The 27,113-nt window shown below is 39.6% G+C and overlaps 1 protein-coding gene across 6 annotated transcripts in view; it reads right to left on the minus strand.

The window, feature by feature from the left end:
* The window catches only part of RGS7 (regulator of G protein signaling 7), a 237,265-nt gene that overhangs the window by 49,885 nt on the left and 160,267 nt on the right, over positions 1-27,113 (minus strand). For all 6 annotated transcript variants that reach the window (XM_033056687.2, XM_033056688.2, XM_033056690.2 and 3 more), the window contains exons 6-9: positions 24,341-24,392; positions 11,633-11,697; positions 9,862-9,938; positions 9,641-9,722 (exon numbers count right to left, since the gene is read on the minus strand). In XM_033056687.2, the coding sequence (XP_032912578.1) occupies positions 9,641-9,722; positions 9,862-9,938; positions 11,633-11,697; positions 24,341-24,392 (276 nt within the window). The remainder of the gene's footprint in view (positions 1-9,640; positions 9,723-9,861; positions 9,939-11,632; positions 11,698-24,340; positions 24,393-27,113) is intronic.

Below are 27,113 nucleotides of genomic sequence, written 5' to 3' on the forward strand. Positions count from 1 at the left end.
TATGAAACGCAGTTTTTAGGAAGCAAATAACAAGATCATTCTCAAGTATACATTCTGTGCAAGCATGATTCATCTTTTATTTCTAGAGACATCATTAATTTGCAGAAAATCAGGACAAACTTATTGAGACCTGCTTGTTCTACTGACTCTTGAGATATTCTCAGTATCTACTGTCTTTTCATTATGTATGTGCTATGCTACTAGATACTACCTTTTCCCAACCTCAGCATAGGGTAAATAATTGCAATAAATGTATTCAGTGTGACATTGAAGTAAGTGAGAACTACTTGAAACCAGACTTGCATAGAATAACCTCAAATTTGTTCATATTTCCTAATACAAATCTATTTTAAAAAATGCAATATATCTGCCAATATTTTGCAAATACCCCTGAAAATAGTGATCTACAGTCAAGTTAGGATAATGGAAACAAATTAGTTGTATATAGCTTAACTGCTAAAACCAGCTATCAGCTGATGATAATGTAAAACCTACTGGCTTTTAATTAAGTCAATAAAAGCTTTTCATTTTTTCTTATTCATTTATTGGACTGATATTTCAGGCCACAGAATGTTCAATGTAAAATCTAATTGAGCTTCTTCCTTCAAAGGAAGGGATTGTCTTAATTCACAAGAATTAATAAAAACTTTGTTAGGATTAAGTGTTCTCTTCTGTTGAAGGTTTTAATACAGAATTATGCAGATAGCATAGAATGAATTTAAATGCTCAATACTTGTCCTCAATAGCTAATTTCATTTTGACTCATTAAAGAACAGAGTTAAATATTGAAAAGTTACAGACCTCTTTGTTAAACTAAAACGAACGACCAATAAACCTTGTCATACACTAGAAATATATTGATGGAGAAATAATGAATTTTGCATTTATGCATAAGTTAAACATACTGTAGAGAGCCCCACATGGAGGACAGAAAACTTGCCATTGGACCAATTAGTAAAATCTATACATCCTTTATTCAAGGGTTGATTTGGAGGTCACTGACTGCTACCAAAGTAGTAGTAGTTCCGCTATTGTTTTGCAATGGACCTAATCAAAACACAGAAAGGTGTGCAAGGAATGGATAAAAGTTCAACTATGAGCTGTTTATCTCACTTGGACAAGACAAATGAGGTTCAAACACCATCAGATAAAGGAGAGACATTTGATCAATCTGTTTGATCAAACTTTAATTATGTTTGCAGCAAGGTAAAACAGATGATTTTCAAACTAAGAGCTGTGAAGTCTCACTTAGAATAGACTTTAGGATCACTTAAAATATCAAAGATTTTTGATGTATTCCCAAAATAAAGAAACCTACACTGCACCAATTTCCATTTTGTACTTATTGGTCTTCTCAGACTAGAGTTCAGATCTTTTCCTGACTAATATCAGACACACAAGGAATTCCAGTGGCTGTGCAAACAAAAGACCTGCTTGAAACAGGAGAGAGACAGAGAGAACCTTTCAATGAATATAATACTAATAAATGAAATCATAAAATGGTCAAGATAGAACATCTTGACAATGATCCCTATGTTGTCACATACTTGGTTGTTTAAGGACAGACGTTGTTGAAAGCCAAGTTTCACCTTAAGGGAACAAGATTAGATCATTGTTTTTTGAAAAAAAAGTTAGTAGTCTGTGGAATTACATAATATGCAAAATGCATAAGAAAAGAATGTTGAAATTTAATTCTTGAGACAAGTCATATGAAATTAAACTAGAAGCTGTACCCAAGAAAATACTACTGCATTGAAGTTCTATGCTTAGTTCTTTTTACAAGTTGATTTAATTTCTAGTTAGTTTTAATTTATGATATACTGTCTTAGGTTTGTAGTGCCTGGTTTTCAGAAATTGTTGCAAAGAAATGAGATCCATCATATTTATTCAAGTGGTGTTTCAGTAGTATTAATTTTACTTAAGGATGTATTATTTGCACAAGCAAACTTGTTAAATTTATCTGTTTTGTTGCCTCTGTGTTAAATACTTAGATTTAAGTATTGCTTTCTCAATATTTTTTTACACCAAAAGGCAGGAAACTGCTGTTCACAGATTCCATACAGAAAAAATTTAGGTTATTCACTTGAAAATAAGTGGCAACAGAAAAGTCTAACATGTCTCTGAAAATGTTGATGGCAAACACAGGTGACATTTAGAAATTGATTATATGCCTTTTGACTTAGAAGATCTTTGGCAAAATGCTCTGGATTAAAGAAGCAAATTTAATTCCCACAGATACAAAGATCAATGTATAAACATTGCACTTATAAAAAAAAATTCTTATACTTACTTTTTCAAGTTTTCTAGTTTCACACAGAACTGGGTCTTACTCAAAACTATATTGTCGTATTATTTTTCTTGGTGCCCTTCCTCCGTCTTAATTAACTACTTCACAACTTGTGACCTCTCAAATTTAACTTCCAAAAATTCATTTGGTTGCACTGTTGCAAGAAACTTAGCTTCTTTTTTCCCATCTGCCCCACCTTTACTCAAGTATTAGACTAAACAAAAATGCTAAATGATGTGAGTACAAACTCTTCTACAAAGGTCTAAGTTAGCAGGCCAGCTAGAGGGTTTATTAATGTGTGCCTCAACTACATGCAAGTATGGATCATAAATATTATACCATTTTTTAAAAATAAAAGCATTGTACAAGGCTTTGTTTCATTACCAGAAGGGCAATATCTGAGAATGACAATTCCTGGTTTGGCTACATTCCCTGTCTGCTGTAAAGGTAACTCCCTTGTAAGAATATGGTCAAACAGGTGCAAACAGACATGAAAATTTTATGTACAGTAAATTCACGAATACAAGCTGCACTGAGTATAGCCGCATCTCTGGGTGTTGGCAAATATTTCGGTTTTTGTCCATAAATAAGCCGCACCCGAATATAAGCCGCTCTGTCGTTCGCAGCGAGGACCCGCGTGCAACAAAGTTGCCAATTAGTAACAGAACCGCGGGAGGGCGGGGTTTACTGGCTGAGCTAAGGCTGTGCAGGCTCGGCCCGCTAGGGGCTGCTGATGGGGCCAGGTGGCCCAGCCCGGGGCTGCCGCTCGGGGCCACCCGCCGCTGCCACTGGGCTTGGTCACCCCGGATCAGCGCTGCCCCGCGGTGGCAGGCAGGGACAGAGCTTCCCCCGCTCCTATGGCAGCGGCGGCAGGCAGGGACGGAGCTTTCCCGCGCCCGTGGCGCTGGCGGTGGGCGCGGACAAAGCACCCCGCCTCCTCTGCGAGCCGCAGCAATGGCTGCGTGGGGCTCCCGTCGGCTCCCCGAGCCGCGGCAATGGTGGCGCGCACTTCACCCCCCTCCCCGGGCTGCGGCAATGGCTGCGCGGGGCTCCCGTCAGCTCCCGGAGCCGCGGCAATGGCGGCGCCCCCCCCCCCGTCCTCCCCGGGCCACGGCAATGGCGGCGCGGCCCCCCACCCGTCCTCCCCTGGGCTGCGGCAGAGGAGGGAAGAAGAGAGCTCTCCCGCCTCTCTCCCCGCCCCCCGTGCTGCCTGCAGGGAGCCAGGGCAACACGGTAACACTGTAACAATCGTGGAATGCCGGCTTTTTACTGGCAGGTGCTTGGCTCGGTGCCCTGGCTGGCACGTCTGGGGTTGTAAATGTCAGAAAATTATTCACATATTAACCACCCCCAACTATTAGCCACACTTCCGGGTTTCCACCAAAATTTTTGTCAAATTGCTGCAGCTTGTATTCGTGAAATTACTGTATATATATCACTAGAGAAGTTGGATGGTATGATTCACATTTGCTTTCTGAAGATGATTAAAAATTTTCTGAAAATATTATGAAAAAGCAAGAGAAGTGTTCTCTGGCTAAACAAATGACTGACCCAGAAAAGTCTACCACTGAGTGTGAAATGCAGCCGTGCACCATCTTATCAAAGGCAAATTCACTGTTTTGACAAGTCTCTGAGGCTGATCTTGAAGGACAGGATGAAATAATCATTAAAATACAAAAGAACCCACTGTCTGACCCTCAATACCTGGTAATGTTACCTGCCAGGTCAGATGTGAAGGGTCATGTTCAAACCACATAAATATAACTAAAAAAAAAAAAACCAGAAAAGTTAAATTAATGTACATAGAGTCTAATAAAAAGACAGAGAAGCAAAAGGTGTGGGATGTGTGATAAAGTTTAAAATATTTGAAGAACACTGTTTTCCTAGTTTGGTGCTATGAAAAAATGGCAAAGAACACCCAAATCCAGAAATAATGCATGTTTCTGAATTTTACAAAAACAGTGAATTATCATAAATCCACCCTTGCTCATAATATTACTGCTTGTACTTACTAGACATACTCACCCCATAGACATACTCACTATCCTGTATTAAATCACACAAATAATGCTGCTGTTTTTCATAAAATCATAGAATCATCTAGGTTGGAAGAGACCTTGAAGGCCATCTAGTCTGACCCTTATCCATATTTTCTATCGTTTTTTTTCCAAAGAACCAAAAACAATCACCATAATCCAGAAAACCAGTAACAGCAAAGGGAATAGAAATCCTATGGATTGGGTTTACCCAGGTTATAAATGGCAGAACGGAAGAAGTGGCTCACACTTTGACTAATGGTCATGCTTTATCAAATCACACTATGACTAAACAATAGCCAGTGTTTAAACTTTGGAGAGGGACACACGCCAATGCAGTTTCTAGCACATCTGTTGCATATTTCCCATCTTCATTTTAAAACAACTGCACATAAACCTGCTAAATGTGACTGAAATATAACCAACAGAGACTGAATGCAAGAGAAGAATTGGAGAAAATGAAATGGTTTTTAAAGTTTTTAAGTTACAAAGTATACAGGTGACTTTCAAAAGAAAAGGATACGTGCCCCATTATCTTCTGAATTAATCTGAATCTCAGCAAGTATCCAAGAGGCCTTTTTTATTGCAGGAATGTATAACTCAGGAAGAAAAGTGAATAATTTGTAGCAGCAAGATATCAATCTTCTTCCTTGTTACCTAAGAGTTAATTTTACAGCAAGCCACAGCTGCTTGGCTCTGACTGTATTTAGCATGGGTTTGAGACTGTTTTAGAGGATTTACTGCTTTTGTGCTTGTTTGTCCCTTTTTAACAAGTGTAAGATTATGGGGTTTTAAAAGAGATAATAATTCAGGAACACCGAAACAAGTTGTCTTTCAAAGACTTTAATAGGGAGCATGACATTTCTTTTTGAACAAAAGCAGCTTCTCAGTTTCTTTCTCCTGGAAGTAACTCACTTCACCATTTAGCTTGATTTGTTATTGTTTTTGACTAACACCTTAATCCTCCTAACCAATTTTTGCTTATTTCCACAGACTTTTACCAACAGAAGTTTCAAAATTATGAAAGTAATGCACTTTCTAGGCAGGTGAAAAGAAGAGAAATATTTTAAAGATACTTTTACTCTGCCATTTAAAAGAGAAATGCATCACTATATGTGAATAATACTAATCTCAGACCTATGCCAGATACTAGCTCTACCTTAGAAATAACAGCATGGACTTTATGCTAGGCCTGCTGCTCAGGATACAGCTCTCCCTGACACAAATTTCCATGGTATCTGAACTAGTAAAATTAAAACTTGTTTGGGAATGTCTCTGCAGGCTGAAGTTGAGCCATATTCTTTTTAACTGCAAGTTAAGAACTTTCTACATAAAGCAGGAATTGGGATTTACAGAAATGACCAAGATTCCACTCCATATACCCTGAAATACACAAAACAACCCCAATCTCGCCCCACCCCTCCCCCCAAAAAAACCAAAACACCCCACAGGGAAACGGCAATTAAATAAACATTGGAATGGAAACTAAACAGTGAGACAACAAAGGTGCTCTATTAACTGCCTCTCAGAAGAAAATTAAGGAATAGATGATTACTTGAATAAAACTTTCCAAATCCAATTTCTCCGGCTCATCTCAAAGCATCATCTCAGTCTGTAGACCTAGGAAAAAATTTTGGGCCAGCCAATCACAATAGAAGTCATAATGACTTTCAAGAATTTGTCCATCCCTCAGACTGTGGCATAAATCTTCTAGAACTTCTGTCATCACTTGCAGGGTTGCCTTTGACTTGGAACCTATGGAACAATGGTGTTTTGTGAGGCAAATCCTCTTTCCATGTCAAACCTTGGTACATTTCCTTTATTTTAAGCCTATGAGTCTGATACCTAATCACCCTCTTTTTCTGCATCACCATTCTCCTGGCTCCACTGTCATGGAGCTGTTCTCACGTCTCCCATTCCTGTAGTGCACTGCTGCACTGTCCTTTAGGAATGAAGGCTTGTTTCCCTCTTCCGCTCCAAACATCAACTTACAGTTGAAATACAATGCAAATTTAATATTCATGGTTTATATTTTACATGTAAATCTTCTGTATCAGTTCTGTAGCTGAGTAGGCAACAAATATAGTAATAAAGCAACTAAGGACCAGGACACCTGCAAGAATACAGTAATTTCACGAATACAAGCCGCACCAATTTGACCAAAAGTTTGGTGGAAACCCGGAAGTGCAACTAATATTCCGGGGCGGCTAATACATTAACAAAATTCTAAAAGCTGCCAACACGGAAGTGAGAGCCCGCGGCAGCCCCAAGCCAAGCTGGAGCCCGGCCGGCCCCGGCAGAGGTGGGAAAGCCTGGCAGAGGTGGGGCCAGCAGTGTGGGGGGCGGGCGGCAGAGCCTGAGCCAGCAGGGCGGGGCAGGGGGGCAGCAGAGCCCGGGCCAGCAGGGCGGGGGAGCCCGGGAGAACTGGGGCTAGCAGTGCAGGGGAGCATGGCAGAAGCAGGAAGGCCGGCGGGGGGGGCTGCCTGGCAGCGGGGGAAGCCCAGCAGAATCGGGGCCAGCAGCATGGGGGAGCCCGGCGGTGCGGGGGCCTGCAGTGCCGGCCAGGGCGAGGAAACGCGGCGGCGGTGCAGACGGGAGGGGGCGGCCGGCGAGCCCGGCGGCGGCGGGCAGGGCTAGGGAATGCGGCGCGACCGGCGAGCCGGGCGGTGGCAGCCCGCCGGCAGGGCTAGGGAACGCGGCGCGGCGCGGCCGGCGAGCCGGGCGGCGGCGGGCAGGGCTAGGGAACGCGGCGCGGCGCGGCCGGCGAGCCGGGCGGCGGCAGCCCGCCGGCAGGGCTAGGGAACGCAGCGCGGCGCGGCCGGCGAGCTGGGCGGCGGCAGTCCGCCGGCAGGGCTAGGGAACGCGGCGCGGCGCGGCCGGCGAGCCGGGCGGCGGCAGTCCGCCGGCAGGGCTAGGGAACGCGGCGCGGCGCGGCCGGCGAGCCGGGCGGCGGCAGCCCGCCGGCAGGGCTAGGGAACGCAGCGCGGCGCGGCCGGCGAGCTGGGCGGCGGCAGTCCGCCGGCAGGGCTAGGGAACGCGGCGCGGCGCGGCCGGCGAGCCGGGCGGCGGCAGCCCACCGGCAGGGCTAGGGAACGCGGCAGCGGGGCGGTGCTGACGGGAGAGGGGGGCCAGCGAGCCCGGCGGCGGCGGCAGCACCACCCGGCCAGCCCCGCCGAGCCGTGGCGCTGAGCTGGGCTACCCGGCCCCGTCGGCAACCATGAGCGGGCCGAGCCTTCCTGGCCCCGCCCCGAGCCAGTAAAGCCCGCTATGCCGCGATCCTGTTACTAATTGGCCAATTTGTGAAAGCTGCGCACGGATTCTCGCGACGAACGAAAGTGCGGCTAATATTCGGGGTGCGGCTTATCTATTGACAAAGACAGCAACATTGTCGAGGCACCGGAAGTGCGGCTTATAATCCGTGCGGCTTGTATTCGTGAAACTACTGTACCCTGAAAAAATGTTTTTTTACTCACCTTCAGCCAACTAAACAAAAATAATGAAACATTTGATCCTCAAAACTCGTTTTCAGTAACAAAATAAAATTACATTGGGGTGGATTTTTATGTTGTCACTCTCCCTAGCCTCTGAACTTTTATCAAAAGATGAAACACTGTAAATATAAATAAGCATTATACACAGCTTCTCATCCAAACATTGCCTTTTAAAACGGTTTAAAAAATTTAGCTCCCCAGAGATGCAGCAGCATTTCCATAAGTTTTTGGGAGGCCTTTGGAGGGCTTGAAAATCCATTACAAATTGTAATTAGCTCTAGCATCACCCTCCTTTTTTCAGTGTGTGTTTTATATTTTGCTCTTTTCAAACGAAGCTTCTGGCTTTTACTGTGACAGTAGATTCATAACAGTGTTTTCAAAAATATTATTTCAATGAGTCTTGAGAGGAGTAGTTTAGCCAAAGTATGAACCTCTCCATTCATCTATTTATATCTTCTAAAGCCAGAAGCCTACATTGCTGACTGTAAGCCAGTCTTTTGCCTCTGATAATTCCTAGGTATGTTTACAGCCAGATTAAAAACATCTGCTGGCCCAGGCAGATTTATCCACAGTTCAGCCAAAGCTCTTAATCAGATTCAATTTCCTCTTGTCCTGGTCTCTTTTACTCTCTTGAAGCTTCAACAATTCAACTCTTCAAAACCTGAAAATAACATCTCATTCTCAGATTCAAAACCTTTAGATCCATTTCTGCAGCAAATATAAAAGCCCTCTCTACCTTCACAGGTCTCAGGTCCACGGATACTTTGTGTTTATTCCCTATGTAGCTCCATTCTGCATCAGATGGAAAATTGCTTTCTGTTCTCCTTTTTTTCTTACGTCAGTGATTAGACAATAATGTCCCAGTCTTTTTGCATCTATTTCCCATGGTTAGAATATTTCACATCAAGTTATTTTTGCTACCTAACATTCTAAATCCTACCTAAAAATCAATTTCTTCTACGACCGCTTCAGTTTCACAGTCACAAATGTAAGCTGACCATGTTCAAGTTTATTATTTTTTATTTAAAATTTCTCATTGTATTCTACTATTCCATACTTCCCCCACTAAAAGTAGCTTTTCCCAGTGTCATAGTAAAAGATATAGTTCATCTATGATTTCACTGGTAATGATACCAAACATAAACATAAACAGGAAAGGAAAGCTTAATTTTATGTAAGGGAAACCAATTTTGCTCTGTAGTAAAGCAAAAAAATGTACACTTTAATTGGAATTATTGCAACAATTGACATTCTTTTTCACAATTTTAGCACTCACATATAGTTGAGTATGTAAGAAACTTTCTTTTTTAAAGTTTTGTTTCAGATGGACTTTGACAAAGAACACGGACAAATCTTGTTTACAGTGTGTGACTCCCACAGCTCAAAGTCAATATTTAACCTTTATGCACTTCAAAAATAGCTTGGAAACATAACTAGAGTGAAGTTAAAAGGCTTTGCAAGCAAAAAAGCAGACTAAAAAAGAAAAATAGTCAGACTTATTTAAGGATATTTTTAGCTATGCGATAATTTCAGTTGTGTGACTCATACCCCAGGAAACCTTTGAGATGATAATAGTCAAAGACAGGTACCTTTTGATTCAAGAAACCAGGCACAACACATCTATTCACTAAAAATCATGAACTGGATGCACATGCATCTGAAGTCTGCAATATCAGATTCATATAAACTCCATATCCTAAAAACAGTGAGGGAAGCCCACCCCCTACAGCTCTTTTACTTGTCCCCAGGCTACCTCAAAGCTCCACAGAAGCTGACATTTATCAGCAGCCCTGCTCACAGAGCCAGCAGCCCCACCCAGCACTCACCACCGGACGGTGCACATCCCAAAATGCTCGCTCCTGACTGTCAAGAATCTTCCTCTCGATCTTGTCTCTCTTCTTGTCAACCCTGCCAATGCCACAGGACATTTAAAAGAAACAGTGTTGAGGACAGTGATTTTAAACATAAAATATGTCCAACCACTTTCTCCCCTCACCCTTTCAAAAATCATGCAAAACAAAAAGTGCTGGTCTCCAAAGGAACTTACTTTGCTTGTGCTTCAGCTTGCATAAAAATAAATTCCCATTTCCGAGCAAAAGCTCGCTGTAGCCTGGCCAAACTCTCCTGAAAATACATCACAATTTTAGTGGGTTAGGTTGCAATTTATGTACTCTTCAATAGCTTCTGTCTTTATCTTTCCCTCCTCTCCTCACCTCCCCTTCACCAAGATGTAATACAAGTCATCATATTTCTGTCAGTGTAAATGGACCGTACTTATCTGATAGATTTCTTTTCTTGACACCAAATAAGATGGAATATTTTTGAATGCTATTTTAGTTTTGAAACTCTGATAAAAAGGGTAGATGCACCCTTCAGCAGAACATGGGATTTCTGAAACATTTTTATATATTGCGTGCTATCTTAGCAATTTTGAAATAGTACAAACATCCTTATTTTGAAAGTATGTAATAATGAAAGATACCAGCAGTTGTCTCCATACTGGATGATCCACATGACAATTCCTCACCAGTCATCTATGTAAATGGTTTCCACTGAACAGTGTTGGGTGCCATTTTTGGTATAGCCAAACCTCCACAGCTATCCTCATTTTTAAAAATGCAGACTATAGTTCTTCAGTGCTGTAGAGGAAATGTATCTATCCTACAGCCTATTAATAATAACAGGAAGAAAATTTATAAAATTATTGTAAAACTCATTCTTCCATTGATGATGGAACATTTTCACTGTTTCCAACAGAGCTTTTTAAATCTCTTCCCAGCTTAAACAGCAGCAGTATGCAGTCTTCTTAACAAAAAATGTGTTGTTTTTACTATATTTCTATGCATTGCAAATGTATCTCTGTGCCATACTCACTGAAAATGAAGACTACAGAAAGAGCAGACTTTCTAGAGATCTTGTCAATACCAGAAAAGGCTCTCATGGATTGTACACTGAAGGGGAGTTTTCTAAGGCATGTGAGTATAAAATGATACACACCCCACAGTGCAGTATGTTGAAAAACAAGCTTGTGCCAGAAGCAGCAATACAGTGTGTCAGCATGGTGCTGTGGCTGGAATATCTGGTGTGTTGAGGCCTGGCTGACTATCCTGCTATCAGGTCACAGCAGCACAGCTGGACAGCTTTCAGCACAGAGACAGGGCTGTTTGTGAATTTTATGTTGACATGCTTATGAAAAATTCAGGAACTTTTTGGCAGTAGAGTTGGAATTCAAGACATCTCTCTCCTTATCGAAAGCCATCCTCATCAGTTAATCCAACTCACCCTTTTTCAGGCTTTTCTAAGCCTCAATTATCTTACCTTGCCCGAGGCACAGCACAACTGTCAGGGAGTAGGAATGCCTCTAGTCTGACCCTCTTTGCCTCTCATCTAGCTGATGGGAAAAGGCTCAAGTGTCAGCATCACTTGTAAAGAATGAGGCTTACATTTCTACATCTATCAAGGGCTTTTGGAAATGTTGTCAGGGATCCTTCGTTCAAATCTTAAATGGTGTAGAGAACAACTGCTGCCAATGAATCATGGTGTAGCTGGGATTTGTGAAGTTATTTGTAATCCTGGCATGGGGATCTGAGCAGAGTAAGATTAGAGATGGACTGTAATCTCAACATTTGTCCAGTAAGCCTTCACTATTGTCTCTTAAATGCCATTTAAGACTACTGGACAGTGTTGGACCCACAAGCTGGAAGAACTGGATAACTAATAGATTTTCACTCATAGTGCCCATAATTCTCATGCTTAACACTATTTCACAGGCTCATTAGGCCCAGCAGAGAAATTTACTTTTTTTGCCAGGTACTTACAGCTTCATAGTCTGCTAGTTCTAGCCTTGCTTTGTTTTGCATTGTCCGCTTGCAGAGGTAAACAGCTGGAACAGAATAAAACAATACAGAATTTGCTACTATCTCACAAACACAGTAGATAAGAAAAAAAAGCTTCGTGTCTGGTTTAAAGCTAGCTTTTTTCTCCCTTTGTTCTAGAAAGCTTTAAATATGGGATCAATGCTACCAGTATTGTAACTGAAATGGTGGATCAGATACAGAGGTTCATTAAATAATAATAAAATCTGCTTTATGCAACAGACATCATGTGCAAAATTCATGAGATACTTGAGGTCAGGGTTTTTTAATGGCCAGGAAACTAGCACATTAAAGTAAAATGGCAAAGACATTTTTCAAACTATGTGTGTATCAATCATACTGCATAAGAATTTTAGCAGGAGCTGCTGCTGCATTAGTCAAACAGGCTTTTAAGAACATGAATACATGGTTGTTTGTTTTTTTTACTCTATATTTAGAAAACACAAATTTTCAACCTAAAATTTTAGCTAAAAAATAATTCCAGATAAAATTCATGTCTGATACAGATTAGTCTGCCATAACCAATACTTAAATAAGAAAATAATGTGAGACCAAAAAATGGAAAAAAAAGTGTTATTTTTACATATGAGAAAAAAATATTCTTTTATTTATTTTCTATATCAAAAAAGCCTTCAGAAGACCTGTCCTTCCTCCACTTCATTCAAACCAGAATCTTTGGTAATAAAATGATGAAGTACATTTTCAATAGACTTTATTTAGTAGCAAATAGCTTCCAAACAACTCTGAATATTTTACAGCTTCCCTCACCAGTGAGACAAGTGCAGTACAATTTCAAATTTTCCAATATTTGCCCACTTCAGAGCACTGCCTATGTGATGAATCTTTTGATCAGTGTAGGTAGTACAACCCTTAATTATCTGGTGTCTCTACAGTCGGCAAAAAGAGCCCATAGCTCCTGGTTGTGCTTAGGAATGTTCCTGCTCCCTGACTGCCAGATGATCTACTACGGAAGCAAAGCCTTTCTGGGAAATAACTTCACAGAGGAACTTAATTCTTCCTAGCTAGGAAGAAGGAGATGCTCATTTTGGATATAGCTTTGAGTATTAAGGTAGTCAACCCAAATATACGATTCCATGGAAATATTTATTCCTGACAAGACACCTGCAAATACATGCAAACCCACACCAGTTAATATTCTTTCAGCTGAATTGATTACAAGCACTTCTACCTGCAATTAAAGGTGTTACTTGATGTAACAAGCTATATTTTAATGCAAACTTTGTCTTTTCTTCCCCTCCTCTTTTTGTGTGTGTTATTGGGTTTATTTTCTTCCATAATGTTTCACTTTCCACTCTCATAAGAAGTCATGGTGTCTTACTCTGTTCCCTGTCCTCCATATACCCCCTGGTCCCAAAGCAGCTTCTGTGTCTACAAAATCTACAAACACTGATATATATCCACATCACACACAGCACACAGATATTTTCTACAGCTTTCACACATTGTGATATTATTACACACTTATATTAATGGATTGGCATGCATGTTGGAATGTCACAAAAAGGTGAGAGGATGAATTTTAGGCCTTTTGTACATAGGTTGCATTCATAGTGAGTACACTAGATTCTCAAGGAGAGAGATGGTCTTTGTCATTTAGCTTATTTTACAGTGAAGCATTTTCCTCTTTTCCTTCCAAATTGGATATTTCATTGAACAAGAAAAAAAAAAAAACCTAAACCCCTTGTAAATATTAGCAACAAAATACCCATTTTATATGTGTGTAGACAGTTCTGAGAATTCCAGGGGTCAAAGTTTGTCTATCAATTTAATATCACCTGAAAAAAACCAAAAAAGCTCCCTGTTCCTGCACTTGATCAAGACGTTTAAACCACATTCTTATAGTCCCAGTACAGGCATTTTTAGTTAGTTTAGCTCTTCTTTGAGTCCCATTATGGGCAAATTTTGGGATTATATTTCCTGGTGCCTCCTACAAAAATTCTTGTTTCAGAGGTAGCTGACTGTCAGGATAGGCTTCATCAAAAAAGTATCTTCAGATAACAGATTCCAACACTGAGGAAACAACCACCAGGTCACCAGGAGATGAATTCGCTTGACACATTGTTAATTTAATACTGTGTCTACACTGTGTAACTCTACAGCAGTTATTTTCCCTGCAGGGTTCTTTTAATGACCCTCTTTGCTCCCAATCCATAGAAAAGAGTCCATGTAAAGATGTTTGGCTTTCATCATGAGCATAACTTGGCCAAGACTCAAAAAATCTTATTCATCTCTCAGATCCTTTTTATAAAACTGAAATATACAGATCCCTTCCCCTTCAGAGGAGCCTAATGGTTATAACACGCGTGGCTTGGATTCCTTATGTCAAAAATGTTTCTACGTGCCACTGTCAATAAGGTAGAATGTGCCCAAGGAAGAATTACTGTTGTGGGAAGTACAGCATATCCACTAGTGTAGAAGAAAACAGTGCTGGAGGACATTCCTCCTGACTCAATTCACTGCTATTGCTATGTGCTAACAATTGCATCCTTATAAAAGCGCGTGTTTGAGCCTCTATTTAAGAGCTAACTGTATGAAAAGCTGGCAGCAGCTCAGGAATTTGTTCACCAGTTTGCACTCTCTCTATCATATTTGGCTTATCTGTAAAAAATTCAGTAGCCCTTTGGAAAGCAAGAATGTGAGAATCACACTCGTTTTCAGCCAGATCATTTGAAGATAGAGAGTAATGAGGTTTTGCTCTTCTGACTTTTAAGACAATGAGATTTGAAATATGGATACTCCCACCTTTCACAGGCGCCACTTCTGCACCAAATCACACATGAAGTACCTGTACTTGTCCAGTAGCCGGACTATGAGGATGTCAATCAATTTCCCTCTCAAACAGAATCAGGATCTCCCAGAATTTCAATGAATTACAACATCTGCTTTTCCAATCCCATCACTTGACAGTGTTTTTACAGTTTCACAAGAAGTACAGCCTGCAGGAAGGATCTCCAACTAAAGCTCTCTATTTTTGTGCATAGTTCTCTATTCAGCAAAGGTTCTGGTCAGGCCCTCAGTACACTAAGGAGCTGTAATTCCACCAAGGAGCCCATCTAGACCTCCACTGAGGCCTGTGCCCAGGAATTGTGCTCAAGCCTAGCTTTTCCCCCTGGCACAGGCTTGAGCTGTGTTGTAGGTACATCTGCAACCAGCCCTGTACCTTACCCATGCTGCTACCTTGCTCCTGCCTGCCCTGCTGCCAGCCTCAGTTCTTGCCTACCTTCCCTTGCTTGCCACTCCCTGACAAGGGTGCTGGAAAATGCTCACCATGGGGATGAATGATATGCAAGGGTCTGATTAATAACCTCAATTTTCTAAATATGGACTGCTTTCTACACTCTTATTTTTAGAGCCAGTGTATTCTGATGGATTTTGCAATCAACATAATTGCTCTACTAAAATGAATTATATATTAGATGCTATAGCTTGTGCTTTAGAAGTGACTGATTACCATGAGAGAACTGTTTCACCAATAATTTTAAAGGCCACATTAATTTGTAACATTTCATAATGAAAGATGGTCAGTGATGTTTATAAATGGGTATTTGAACAACAAACCAGTATTGAAACACATTTCAGTAGCTGTACAGTAAATACAGCTTACCAGCTCTTGAAAATTCTGTTCGGGCATTCACAAAATTTGGGCAATCTGAGAGTTTCAAGTGAGACTACAAAGCCAGAGTGGCATAGAGAGTATGCCTGTACTTTCCCTCTTGTAAATTTTTAAGCCCAAAAAAACCACCCCATTTTCATGGTTAGCTACATGTGTTTCCTATTCCTGACTGCTCACTTGAACTCAAAAGCTCCTAAGACACCTCTATAGATTTTTTCTTTAGATAAGATCATAGAGATTATGACAGGTTTCATTCTGGACTCAAGAAACTGGAATAAGTACACATTTTATTATACACACACAAAAAAAACCTCCTTGAAAAACCAAACCTGGAACTTTCACCCAAAACCCACACTGGGGAGTTTTATTTTGTTGCTAAACAGGGGTTAAATCTTCCCTTTTGCCACAGTGGAGCAAAGGTCACGGTTAAATTCAATGGAAGTCCAACGGGGCCTCTGAAGATCACAGACAATGGCACCTTCACACCTACCAGCATGCACACAAACTCCTTCTATAACTGTGCCAGTGGTGTCATAGCTAGATTCACCCTGGATGGTGAGTGTGCTTCCAGTGAACACTCGTTATCTCCACTTAGGCCAGGTTAAATTTATGCATTCCCCGAGTCAAAATCCTGTTTTCAGAATCAGTGTGTATTAGCCTAGTCTGTATCTAAAGAGCAAAGAAAATAGCAAGTACTGCAAGATCTAAGGGTTTCAAAGTGCCCTACAGGCAAACAGTTTTCCCCCTTTATGCAAGTGCCTGCTTCAGATGGAGAATTACAGCACAGTTGGCATAAAACATGACTGCAGGATGTAAAGCATGAAATTAACTCTTTTATTTTAACATTGGAAATTCTAGGGCAATTTCATACCATCTTTAGGTCACCTCTGCTCTTAGTCAATAGAAAGAAAAATTGCCCTTAGCAACAGCTATTGAATTTCACTTAGTCATAAAAATGGGTCACCACAGAGTCCTGTGTATCTATAAAAGATCCACACTCTTAAGTAAATGCTAATAACATTAAGTTAGAAGGAAGACCCTGATCAGGTTTATGTACGTTAAACTGCCAAATCTTCTAAACCTTAACTTATGAAACACTTCTCCCCTTCTCTACTCTTTATTCTTTGATCCTGTTCTTTCCTGTAACACTTCAGGAAAGCAATTTGATTTTAGATTTACCCAAGCAGAGAACTTTATTACATAAACAAAGGGCAAGAAAGAAACCAAATTACAAACTACCAAAGAGATCAAGAATTAGAAAAAAGGCAAATTCATCTTTAACATACAGAAGTCCCCAGATGATGATGGCCTTGGAAAATCTGGCAGGGTGAAAAAACGGGTATGGGAGAAAGGTCACCCACGCTACATGAACTATAGGATCATATGAAGACTATCCAATTGTCAAATACAATTTAAAATTATATCCATAGAATATTTTAATGCTTCTTGATATTATCATAATGCTTTCAATTTGCCCTTATGGTTACATTTTCAGAGTCAGAAAGCCTATAGCTCCAGGGGCAATGGGGCAGGAAAAGGTATGCAATGTGGAGCATGTCAGAGTGCCAGCACTGCTGCCTCCACATCCTTCTAACCTGGACCACCCATGGTGATGGGGTACCAAGATTCCATTAGGGTCAGCTTTCAAATAGCCCCAAAGCCCACAGCTCCAGGGACACTGGTCCTGGTGAAGACAAGCCATGGTGATCACAGCAGTACAACAACATAGCTTCTTCCACACCTTTCTAATCTGGGTCACATGTGGTGTTGGAATGAGGGCAAGTCATATGAGGAGGGGTTTTGCAGCCTAGAAAATAGAAGACTTAGGGGAGATGTCATTGCAGTCTATAGCTTTAATTGTCAGGGGAAGAGGAGGAGCAGACACTGATCTCCTCTCTGTAGTGACCAGTGACAAGTCTGAAGTTGTGTCCAGAGTGGTTTAGGTTGGATACCAGGAAAAGGTTCATCACCCAGAGGGTGTTTGGGCACTGGAACAGCCTCCTCAGGGAAGAGGTCACAGCACCAGCCTAACAGAGGTCAAGCAGAATTTGAACAATACTCTTAGACACATGGTGTGATTCTGGGAGTGTCCTGTGTGCAGGGCCAGGAGCTGGACTTCAATGATCCCTGTGATTCCCTTCCAACCCATGTATTCCATGAAATCTTTTTAGTTTATTCAACATAGTAACTTGAAAGCAATTCAGAAAATTCCAAGTTATGTTTATAAATATTGGAATTCTGATAAGAAATTTTATTTTTATTTATAGGGCACCTAGATGCAGATTATAAATGCTTTAAAAACAGTACTGCAGAAACATGTACTTAGATCAGTTACCCTTTCTTATGTGTGCATACACAAGCATTGGCCAAACACATTTGCCATGCTTCTCATATTATGGGAATAAGTTACACTTTATGGAAAGAATAATTCAGGTAAGCACAAAACTCTGAAGTGGTGAGATGACTGGAAACCATTATCAGTAAATGCCTCCTGGTTACAGAGCCCTCATTGCAGTGAGATGTGTCAATGTCAGAATTAGCAAGGATCAGAATAAAATTTTGGCCATGCTTGTTGAAGTGAGACTTTCATCATTTATATGACAGAGATAACTTCTAATGAGTGGATAATGTATCTCTGCAGAGACATATAATGGTATATGAATTCAAAGTGGGAAAAAATACTGTAAGTCACCTCTTCCACCTATCTGCTAATATAAGTGTCTTTCCTAAAGCTCATTTGATTTGGCTCCACCCAGATCAAAATTTATGCATACCAAGCACTGACACCAGCCACATTTTTCTTGAAAGGCTGCTATTCTTGGTGTACTGTCCTCCTCACTTAGTCCTGTCACCAAAACCTTAGTCAATATATTCTGTATAAGTAGCTTCCTAAAGGCAAGTCATTCACTTAAGGAGTCATAACCCAGACTTAGAAACATTGAGTTCTGGTAGGAAAAGTCTGTTTCTTACTCCACGTAGAAATCCAGAAAATTTTGAGACACTGGTCCTTAACAGAGGGATCTGTATTAAGGACTTAAAAGAATTGCTTACAGGAGTCATTGCTGACATATTCTGATATTAGCTGTTGAAAAAATGGGAATTGAGAATCAAGATTTGAGATTATACAATGGCAGAGTTCTCCAGAAACTATTCACACATTCTTTGTAAATTCTCATGGCATGAATTTTAACAATTTTTATATACATATATGTGTGTGTGTGTGTATATATATACATATATATGACAATTTGTATCAAAAATACTTCTCTGCTACCAGTTTTGCCACAAGCCATTGACTCATCCTTATGGGCTGATTTCCAGAGATGCTGAGAACATGCAGTGTTCCAGCAGAGTTCAGGTAAGCAATAGGGATCAGTGTTTCTCAAATACTGATTTCCTACTAATAAGCTGTTGCCAAGGAAATCCTTCCTGTGCATTTGGGCAAAGAAAATATATAATGCATTCTCCACACAGTTCTCCTTCCAAACAATCACTCTATGGTAAAGGGTACAAAAAGAAAAATGAGAGAGAAAATTCCTAGACTACTCAAATTTTCATAGAGGAATTTGAAGCTAAACATGTAAATTAAAGACAAGAGACTCTAAAGACAAAATTATATGGAGATTTTCAACATGAGAAAAGCATGACATGACTGCAATTACTTTTTGTGCACTATGTACTTTTTAGCATTACTGCTGGGTTGGGAGAGAAAAGGGAAGTGACCCAGGGGAAATGGTTCATGTTCAGAACATGTCTCTGCTCTCAGCAGAGGCAGAACATGGAGAGGACTCTGTCAGTTTACTTTTAAGTGACAAGAAGGTATCATTAGAAAGGAAGTGTTGTTCAGACTGACTTGCTAGCTGATTATTAAGTAAATTTAATAAGGAAATACTTGCACTTTCTTAAAAATGCTGGAGAACAACAACGAAACAGCTTTGACACAACCAAAGCAAATGGCTACCTCCTTTTACTGTACGACAGGACAGATAACAAAGTGATGACTATCTAAAGAACTGCAGGCTTTATCCAGACAAGTATCATAAAATTTAAAGGGAGCAACCAATTAAGACTTACCCCAATCCCCATGATTGCTCTAATTTCTTAGGAGATTGCCTTTGTAATACATGACTTTACTGGAAAGGCTATTGAAAATATGTTGCATTTTCAAAACTTGTCCTTCTTCACAGCAACAGAATTTAAGAATTTGCTTTGAATATAGAGAAAAATAGTCTCATTTAGCATAATTTAAAGATCAGATGGTCAAGTGCTCTTCAACTCATGTTGCATTTGCAGTTATTTACTGTGTTCTCTATAACTCACCAACATTCTGCAGTCCTCCTCCATTTTTAACTCATTTGAGAGAAATGCACACAAAAAAAATTACAATACTCACACAACATCCTGTTGCAACTATATAGACAGAGTTGACTTTTTGTCTTCTACTATGTCCAAACCTTAAGACTGTAAGTGACTATGGCACATTCTACATTTTATTCTTTCTCTCCTTTGAGTATATTTTTTTTAAAATGTGCATTTAATGTAAGAAAACGTCTGATATGTCATAGATACTTTTGAGTCTAGCTATCAGTAAAAGTTCACTAGAGAAAATGAGTAAAAAATTACTAATTCTTCCTATTTTATGTCTGAAATTATTAAAAGCTTCTCACTTCTTAAAAAATATGTTAAATTAAGCCTACAGAAAAAAAAGGCAAATAATTGTTATTTTGTTGTGAATGGAATTTTTTCCTAGCATTTCAAAATTTTTACTCATTGAAAAAAGAGGATAGTAATGGACTGAATGCCTCAAATTGGCAACAGCTGTGAGTCAATAAACTTCCAAGAGAACTTGATAGGTTCCATTAGAATTGGTACCTAATGCACATGGAATAACAATTTCATACATGGCATTATATTTCCCCTTTCTGAGATGCAATTGTCTTAACTAGGCTCCCTATTTAACTAATTCCTAATGACACGACCTGTTTATAGTAACCAGGAAAAAAAAATCCATCAGTTACAAAATTATATCTGTAACAAAAGAGAAGATAATTACAAGCAGGTCACATGCTCTGCCACTAGTTCTGTTCATTTCAAGAGCCATTTTTTCTGAGTTGAGATCTAATTCTATTTGTCACAAAACCTAATCATAATTCAGAAACATGACTTAACTCACAGGGGAAAAAAAGTTATTTGAACTACACTGGCCTTAGTAACAGTAGTTGTTACCATTACTACTTATCTCCACTAACATAATTACACTAAAACCAATAGGATTCTACAAAGGACAACATGTCCTGCCTGGGTGGACTCCAAGACATATGGCACCAAAATGGGGACTTCAACAGATGGAACTTAAGAACCTGCCTTTGTAAAAATTATTTGCAATTTGAGGAATCTCCCTTGACAACACTTAAAGTATGATTTTCAAGAAAAGGAGGGAGATTTTCCACAATTTATGAAAAGTAGAAGTTTCTCAGTAACCTCAGAATTATCATAGTCAATATTTTGCAAATTACATTCAAAGGCTGTTTTCCATTTTGACATAAACTAAATTAATCCAAGCCCTCTTTTTACCACTACAATGTAGCAGTGCACTACACCTTTATTATGAGATTGTGTCGGTGGTTTTGTTGACATATTGGAAGATTCTGTTTGTATGTTTTTTTCAGTTATACTTTCTACAGAAAAATATATTTTTAAGGCAAATATTTGATATTATAAGCTCATACAGATCAGATTCTATTTTACAGAAGATATTAGCATGCTATACAAATATGAAAGGATTATTTGTTTCTTATTTAGTTCTGGTAATAAACCAACACACAGTATCTCAATCTCATTTAATTTCTTGTTTAAGATAAATTATTTTCCTGGCAGTGTGCTACATTCTGGACAGTAGCCCGGTTATGGATGAGTGAAGATGAATGGTTAGGATTAATTTTTAAATTAAAATAAAATTCTAGAGTATTTCCAATGGCTTGAAAAATTAGGTTAATGGAAAAGAAAGTGATTTGCCTTGTTAGGAACTTTGATCAAGGAAGATTCCAGACAGAGTTTACTTTTTGCTGGTCTTGAGAGACTTCTAATGCCTGACAGTCATTAATTTTAGAGGGCACAGTTTCAAGCTTTTTCAAGACAAGTCCATGAAATTGGTAGCACTACACAGCATCATAATGCATGATAACTTTGAAATGCATTTCCATATCTGTAATAACATAAATTCTATGTACTATATTTTCCAGGAAGTACAGTAATTTCACGACTATAAGGCGCACCGGATTATAAGGCGCGCCTCCAGGAGTCGGCAAATTTCTGAACTTTTGCGCATATATACGGCGCACCGGCCTAAAACACACACTTTTCTTTGCCGCGAAGATCCGTGCCGCACGCAACAAAGCAACGAATTAGTAACCGAATCATGCGATTGCGGGGTTTACTGGCAGGTGCTCAATTTGCAAACATTTTTCACAGATTGGCATAGCCTTTAAACACAGCCCCAGGCGCCCTCCCTGTGCCACAGGCCTTGGCACTCCTGCCCGCCCCCGGCGCCGGCTGGCGAGGCGGGGCTCGGGGCTGCCGCAGCTCGAGGTGACTTGGGGCTGCCCACAGTTCGGGGCTGCCCGTGGTTTGCGGCGGTTCAGGGTGGCTTGGGGCTGCCCGTGGTTTGGGGTGGCTCAGGGCTGACATGGCGCAGCCGTGGCTCGCATTTCCGGGTTGGCTCAGGGTGGCCGCGGCTCACGGCTTGGGGTTTCTGTGGCCACCCGCTCCCTCCCTCCCCGTGCATCCCCCGCGGCTCGACTCATGGCTCGCACTTCCGGGTTGGCAAATTTCCCAACTTTGTCCATTTATAAGGTGCACCAGACTATAAGGTGCACTACCGGGTTCAGACCAAAATTTTAGTCAAAAGTGTGCACCTTGTAGTAGTGAAATTACTGTAATTACTGTGAAAATCTGCAGAACCTATTTGGTGTATATTTGAGATGATATTTATCCTTTAATATTTTCAAAATGTTTCAAGCCTACTTTTGATTTATTTTGGTTCCTTAAATATTTTGATTTTCCAGTATTGCTCTGATCACCATTGTTCACAAGGGAAATGCTAATTTCTGGGACTCGGATGATGCTAACCTAATAAAAACTGTATTGTTTATTTTCCTGCAAATGCTCTAGCATTATCCAGTCCTAGTGACACACAGTCCCCTTTGGTAGCTCCAGTTCAATGCTTTGGTCCTGTTACACATGGAAGCTGTGTGTCTGTTTCACATAGGATTGCATTTTTGGCTCGTGACATGGAAGGAGCAATGAGAATGCAGGATTGGAGGGTTTGCTTCTCCTTCCTTCTCCCCTCTGCAACCAAAGAACTTAGCAACTGAAACATTTTTTAATCTCAAAAGCTCTCAAATGAGTACATTTACTGTTCAGCAAAAGCACCTCCCTGCATGATGAAGACACTGATTCCAAGTTTAATTCTGTATTCCTAGCATGCTAACCTGGACACGTTATACTGTCTATACTATAAGATTTCTATTTACTGACTAAGGTTTATAATTCATTGACCAATCCACTGATCAACTGTCACAGGAAAAGTATGATCTCCTACTTTAGACTAAAGGATATTAATAGAAACTTTCTCAGCCTGAGCTCAAATTCAGACATGTTAAGCATAGAATTATTTATAAAAACCACTCCAGTAATGTCATACACATTACAGCTGAACAACTCAATGTCTCTTAAACCATGTTCAATTACTTACTGATCTTTAACATATTAGGGGACTACTTTGTTACTGAAGTAATAAATGGTAAATCAATCATTTTTCCTTCAGTGACTAATTTCCTCATACAGAGTGGCTAAGCACACACATGTGGTAAGAGTCCCTCCTCCTTGAGAGTTTTCAATACCTATTTACTGGACATCTTTAAATATCAGTAAAAAATTAAACATTTTTCTACTGCTATAGGATGAGGAAACGGTCACATTTTTAAACTGTACCTTGGAGACACTCAGCTCTGCTGAGAGTCTCAGCTTAAAATTACTTTATTTGGCAATGTATTTGAAATTAAACTGTGTCTGCTCCAAAAAGGAAGGAAGCATTTATTGGAACTATCCATCCCCGAAGTCTTCAACTCCCAAGGGCATAGAATCCAAATTACAAGTGAACATTCACCTAAATTTCTGAAAAGCTGTAAAAAGAGACATTCATGGCCTGGAATTTTGAAAACATAACCTATCATGTATGTGCTCAGTTACCTAAATAAGTGACCTGGTCTTCAGATGACCTCAGTACCTACAGTTTGGATTAAAATGAAAAGGAGGCTTCTCATAGATTCACTTTATTTTAAAATTAGGTCACTGTTTGATGTACTGAGGAACCTAATTTTGCTATCATTTTTAATAATATTTTTTCCTAATACACTGCTAACTCTTATCTTCAGATTTTGCTCTAAAGCACACATCAGTAATTACAGTATATAATTTATTAATAAACCCCCAAAACACAGGTAAGTAAACAATAAACTGTATTTTCTAATACAGTTCACATTATAATATATTCGTTTTCATAACAAGTAATTTTCTACATGGTGTATATTAGAAATAAGAGTTCTAAACTAAGTATATCTTTGGATTTCAATCTGATAATAACCATTGCACAACCATCAATAAAGTCTCCTCTGCTTGACTTCATTCTCTCACTGTAAATAATTACACTTGCTGGAGCAAACAGAGGATATAAATGGCACGGTAGATTTTGATGAGTCTTTAATTTTGGGACTTGCATTTTTTTCTATTTTCCTCAGATCCACTCCAAAGTATTACTTTTCTAAGTAATACTTCTGATAAACTTTGAAAAAGGTAGCAACACGTTCATTACAATATCAGCAGCTCTTGCACAGGAATTGCATGGCATATAATTATGTTTTAAACAATGGGATGGTGAAACAAGACAGATTGCAATGATGCATTCATTTATATAATGCGTAATTTCCAAAAGAAAGAGGAAATATTTCTACACTGACCATAGTCTGTGTTTTCCGGCTCCCAACAATTTGATGGCCAAAAATAGGGTGTCTATAGACAAAACAAAAAGTAGGAAACTCAAGTTAGACAATGCAACCATTATACAGTCCTAGGATTGTTACTGGTTTTCAGAATCAATTTATATTTTTGGTACATCTATTATACTGTTGACTTGACATTTTTGAAATAGGCATCAAAACAGAAAATTACATTTGTACACCTTTTTATCACACTAGTGTCAGAACAGCATTGAAAAAGAAAATGAAGTGGGTTTTCTGTTCTCTAAGTTAAGGGAACAAAACTCACAAGACTAGGTAATTGGGTTGTCTTTTAAATCTTCCCTAGAAATACATCTCTCACATGTCCTGTAAAACCAGGTTTAGAGGTATAAAGACAGAAGATGCTTTGAGGTTCATTTAGGTCTTGATTTTTGAGACTTTTCATTCACAAATTAATATTCAATTCTCTTTCCTAGGTGTTATTTGTTTAAAAAATGCCACTAAAAACATCCTGCTTTCACAAAGACATCAAAATCTGTTTTTTAATATTTGTTTACCAGTTGTGATTTAAAATGTGATTTCTTTTTTTAAGGGAAAGACAACAAAGTACCAAAAACTACTTCAACACCATACTTATTAAGATTGTGTTACATGTATTGTTAAAAGAATTTACTTCTAACAAATGGAGAATGTAAGACTGTACAGACATTTTTCATACTAATTACTTCATTTTTAAAATAGCAACTTTTGGTTAAAATGGATATTATTATAGCATTTTTTACAGAGCACATAATCCCCGAACAGGTCATTCACTAAGAGTTGGACTCGATGATTCCTGTGGGTCCTTTCCAACTCAGGATATTCTGTGATTGAGTGACTGATCTATATATAAACACATACAAACAGATACAAAGATTTATATGGTATTTGAGCAGTTCAATGAAACTCATTAAGTGAGTGAAGTGGTTTGAGTGGTATTTCAAAACACAGGTGGTTCTTCAGGAAAACCTTCTGCTTTACTCTGTATTTCTTATTATTTTCTCAAAAATCTCTCAGCTGCAAAAATGGAAACCTCTTTGCTGCCCACTTCCCTTCAAAATTGTTTAATGTTAATCTGGAAACCAACAGGGCTGAAGGGTGACACATTCACACCAATTTTCAAATCAAATATATATTGTGAAAAACCTCTTGCTTTTGTAACATAGACATATCAAATTTAATAGAAGCAATTTAGAACTTGGTATTTATCTAGCAACAGCAAGGAGATAAAGGATAAAAAAGGAACTATCAAAAGCTAACTTCAAAGGCTAAGATGTATTTCTTGCAGGCTGTTTTGTACTTTTTAAGGAAGCAACAATAAGTAATTCTCCAATCAACCATTACTTCACAGTGCCACTGAAATCAAAGTGACCAGTAGAAGCACATATATGCACAAATAGAAAGATGAACCCCTAAAGAATGAATTGCAGTAGTCAGCACAATTTGGAGAAGCAATTACAAAATTTAATAGTGTGATTAATATAAAGCAAAAAGTCACTCTCTTTGCAATATACAGCTTACAAACTCAGGAAGTGAGAACAGTCCTTCCTTACAGGCACAAAATGTATATCCAGAGAGGCCCAAGAAGAAAAAGCACAGCTTCATCATTTCTCTGCTAAAAGGAAGGTCAACCTCTGTTTACAGGTTCAAGCTGAGCTTCTGAAAAAAGTTTGTAGTGAGTGTTACTTAATACATAGAAACCATATCTGCTCAAGCAGCACTCCTGCTGAAACTCTTCCAGTTGTGGGCATACTTGCTGCAAAGTCCATATTAATCTCCTCATGCATGTTTAGAATTTCTCTTGACAAATTGCTTATCCCATCCCAGCTGGGATTAAAAAAAAAAAATCTATCTTCTGACTTAGGGAAAAATCACAAACTTTGCTTTCAGCATCCATTTCACAACAGGCTGTGAACAAATACTATATATTCACAACTATGTTAGTGATGTTAGAGGAGAACTCTGTTGTTTCATACATAAATGAAAAGCTGTGTGTGGCCAGAGTACTGTTTTCAGCATTTAGTTCAAGTAACACATTTAACTTTTACTGAAACTTGTACTTTGGTGGTGAAGGCAGTGTGGGCACTAAACACAATATCGGAAAGGGGACATGGTTTCCAGTGTTGTGAAAACTTTAGCTCACTAGGAGGCAGAGATGACCAAGGCTTTTCTGAAGGATAAAAAGGTGCAACCTAAATGTGGAGAAGAGATTGAGGAAAAAGCAGAAAATAATGCACTGGCTACTAAGGATGAGTGTAAACCTCACTGTGCCAGGAAGATAAAAGTAGAAAAGTTAAAACAGAATATGAGTTTTAATTAGCAAAGCACATGATGAGCCATATTAAAAGGTTTCAAAGATGTGTGATACGGCAAGCCAAAAAGAAATCCCAGTTAAAGGCAGACATTACAATATGAGAAAAGACTTCAAATAACAGCTAGTACAGATAAGTGCAGAAGATTATTAAATGCCTTCCTTATTTGAGTCTCCAGAAGGAGGGAGACAGTGGGCAGATAAAGGTCTTTGTGCCCAGGGAATAACACAGAGGCATGAGGTCTCCTCGTTGATGCTCTGAGCTGGGCAGGCACACCTGGCTCTGCACTGCAAGCCAAGACCCTGCCTGCCTGCTGCTCGGGTGCATTTAATGGGACTTGCTGAGAAGTACAGCTCATCCACTCAGGCACTGCAGCGTGGCCAGAGCTGGCCTCCAGCCAGCTGCCTCCCAGAGGGAAAAAA

This window comes from Catharus ustulatus, chromosome 3, assembly GCF_009819885.2.
Source record: "Catharus ustulatus isolate bCatUst1 chromosome 3, bCatUst1.pri.v2, whole genome shotgun sequence".
NCBI classification, from domain to species: domain Eukaryota; kingdom Metazoa; phylum Chordata; class Aves; order Passeriformes; family Turdidae; genus Catharus; species Catharus ustulatus.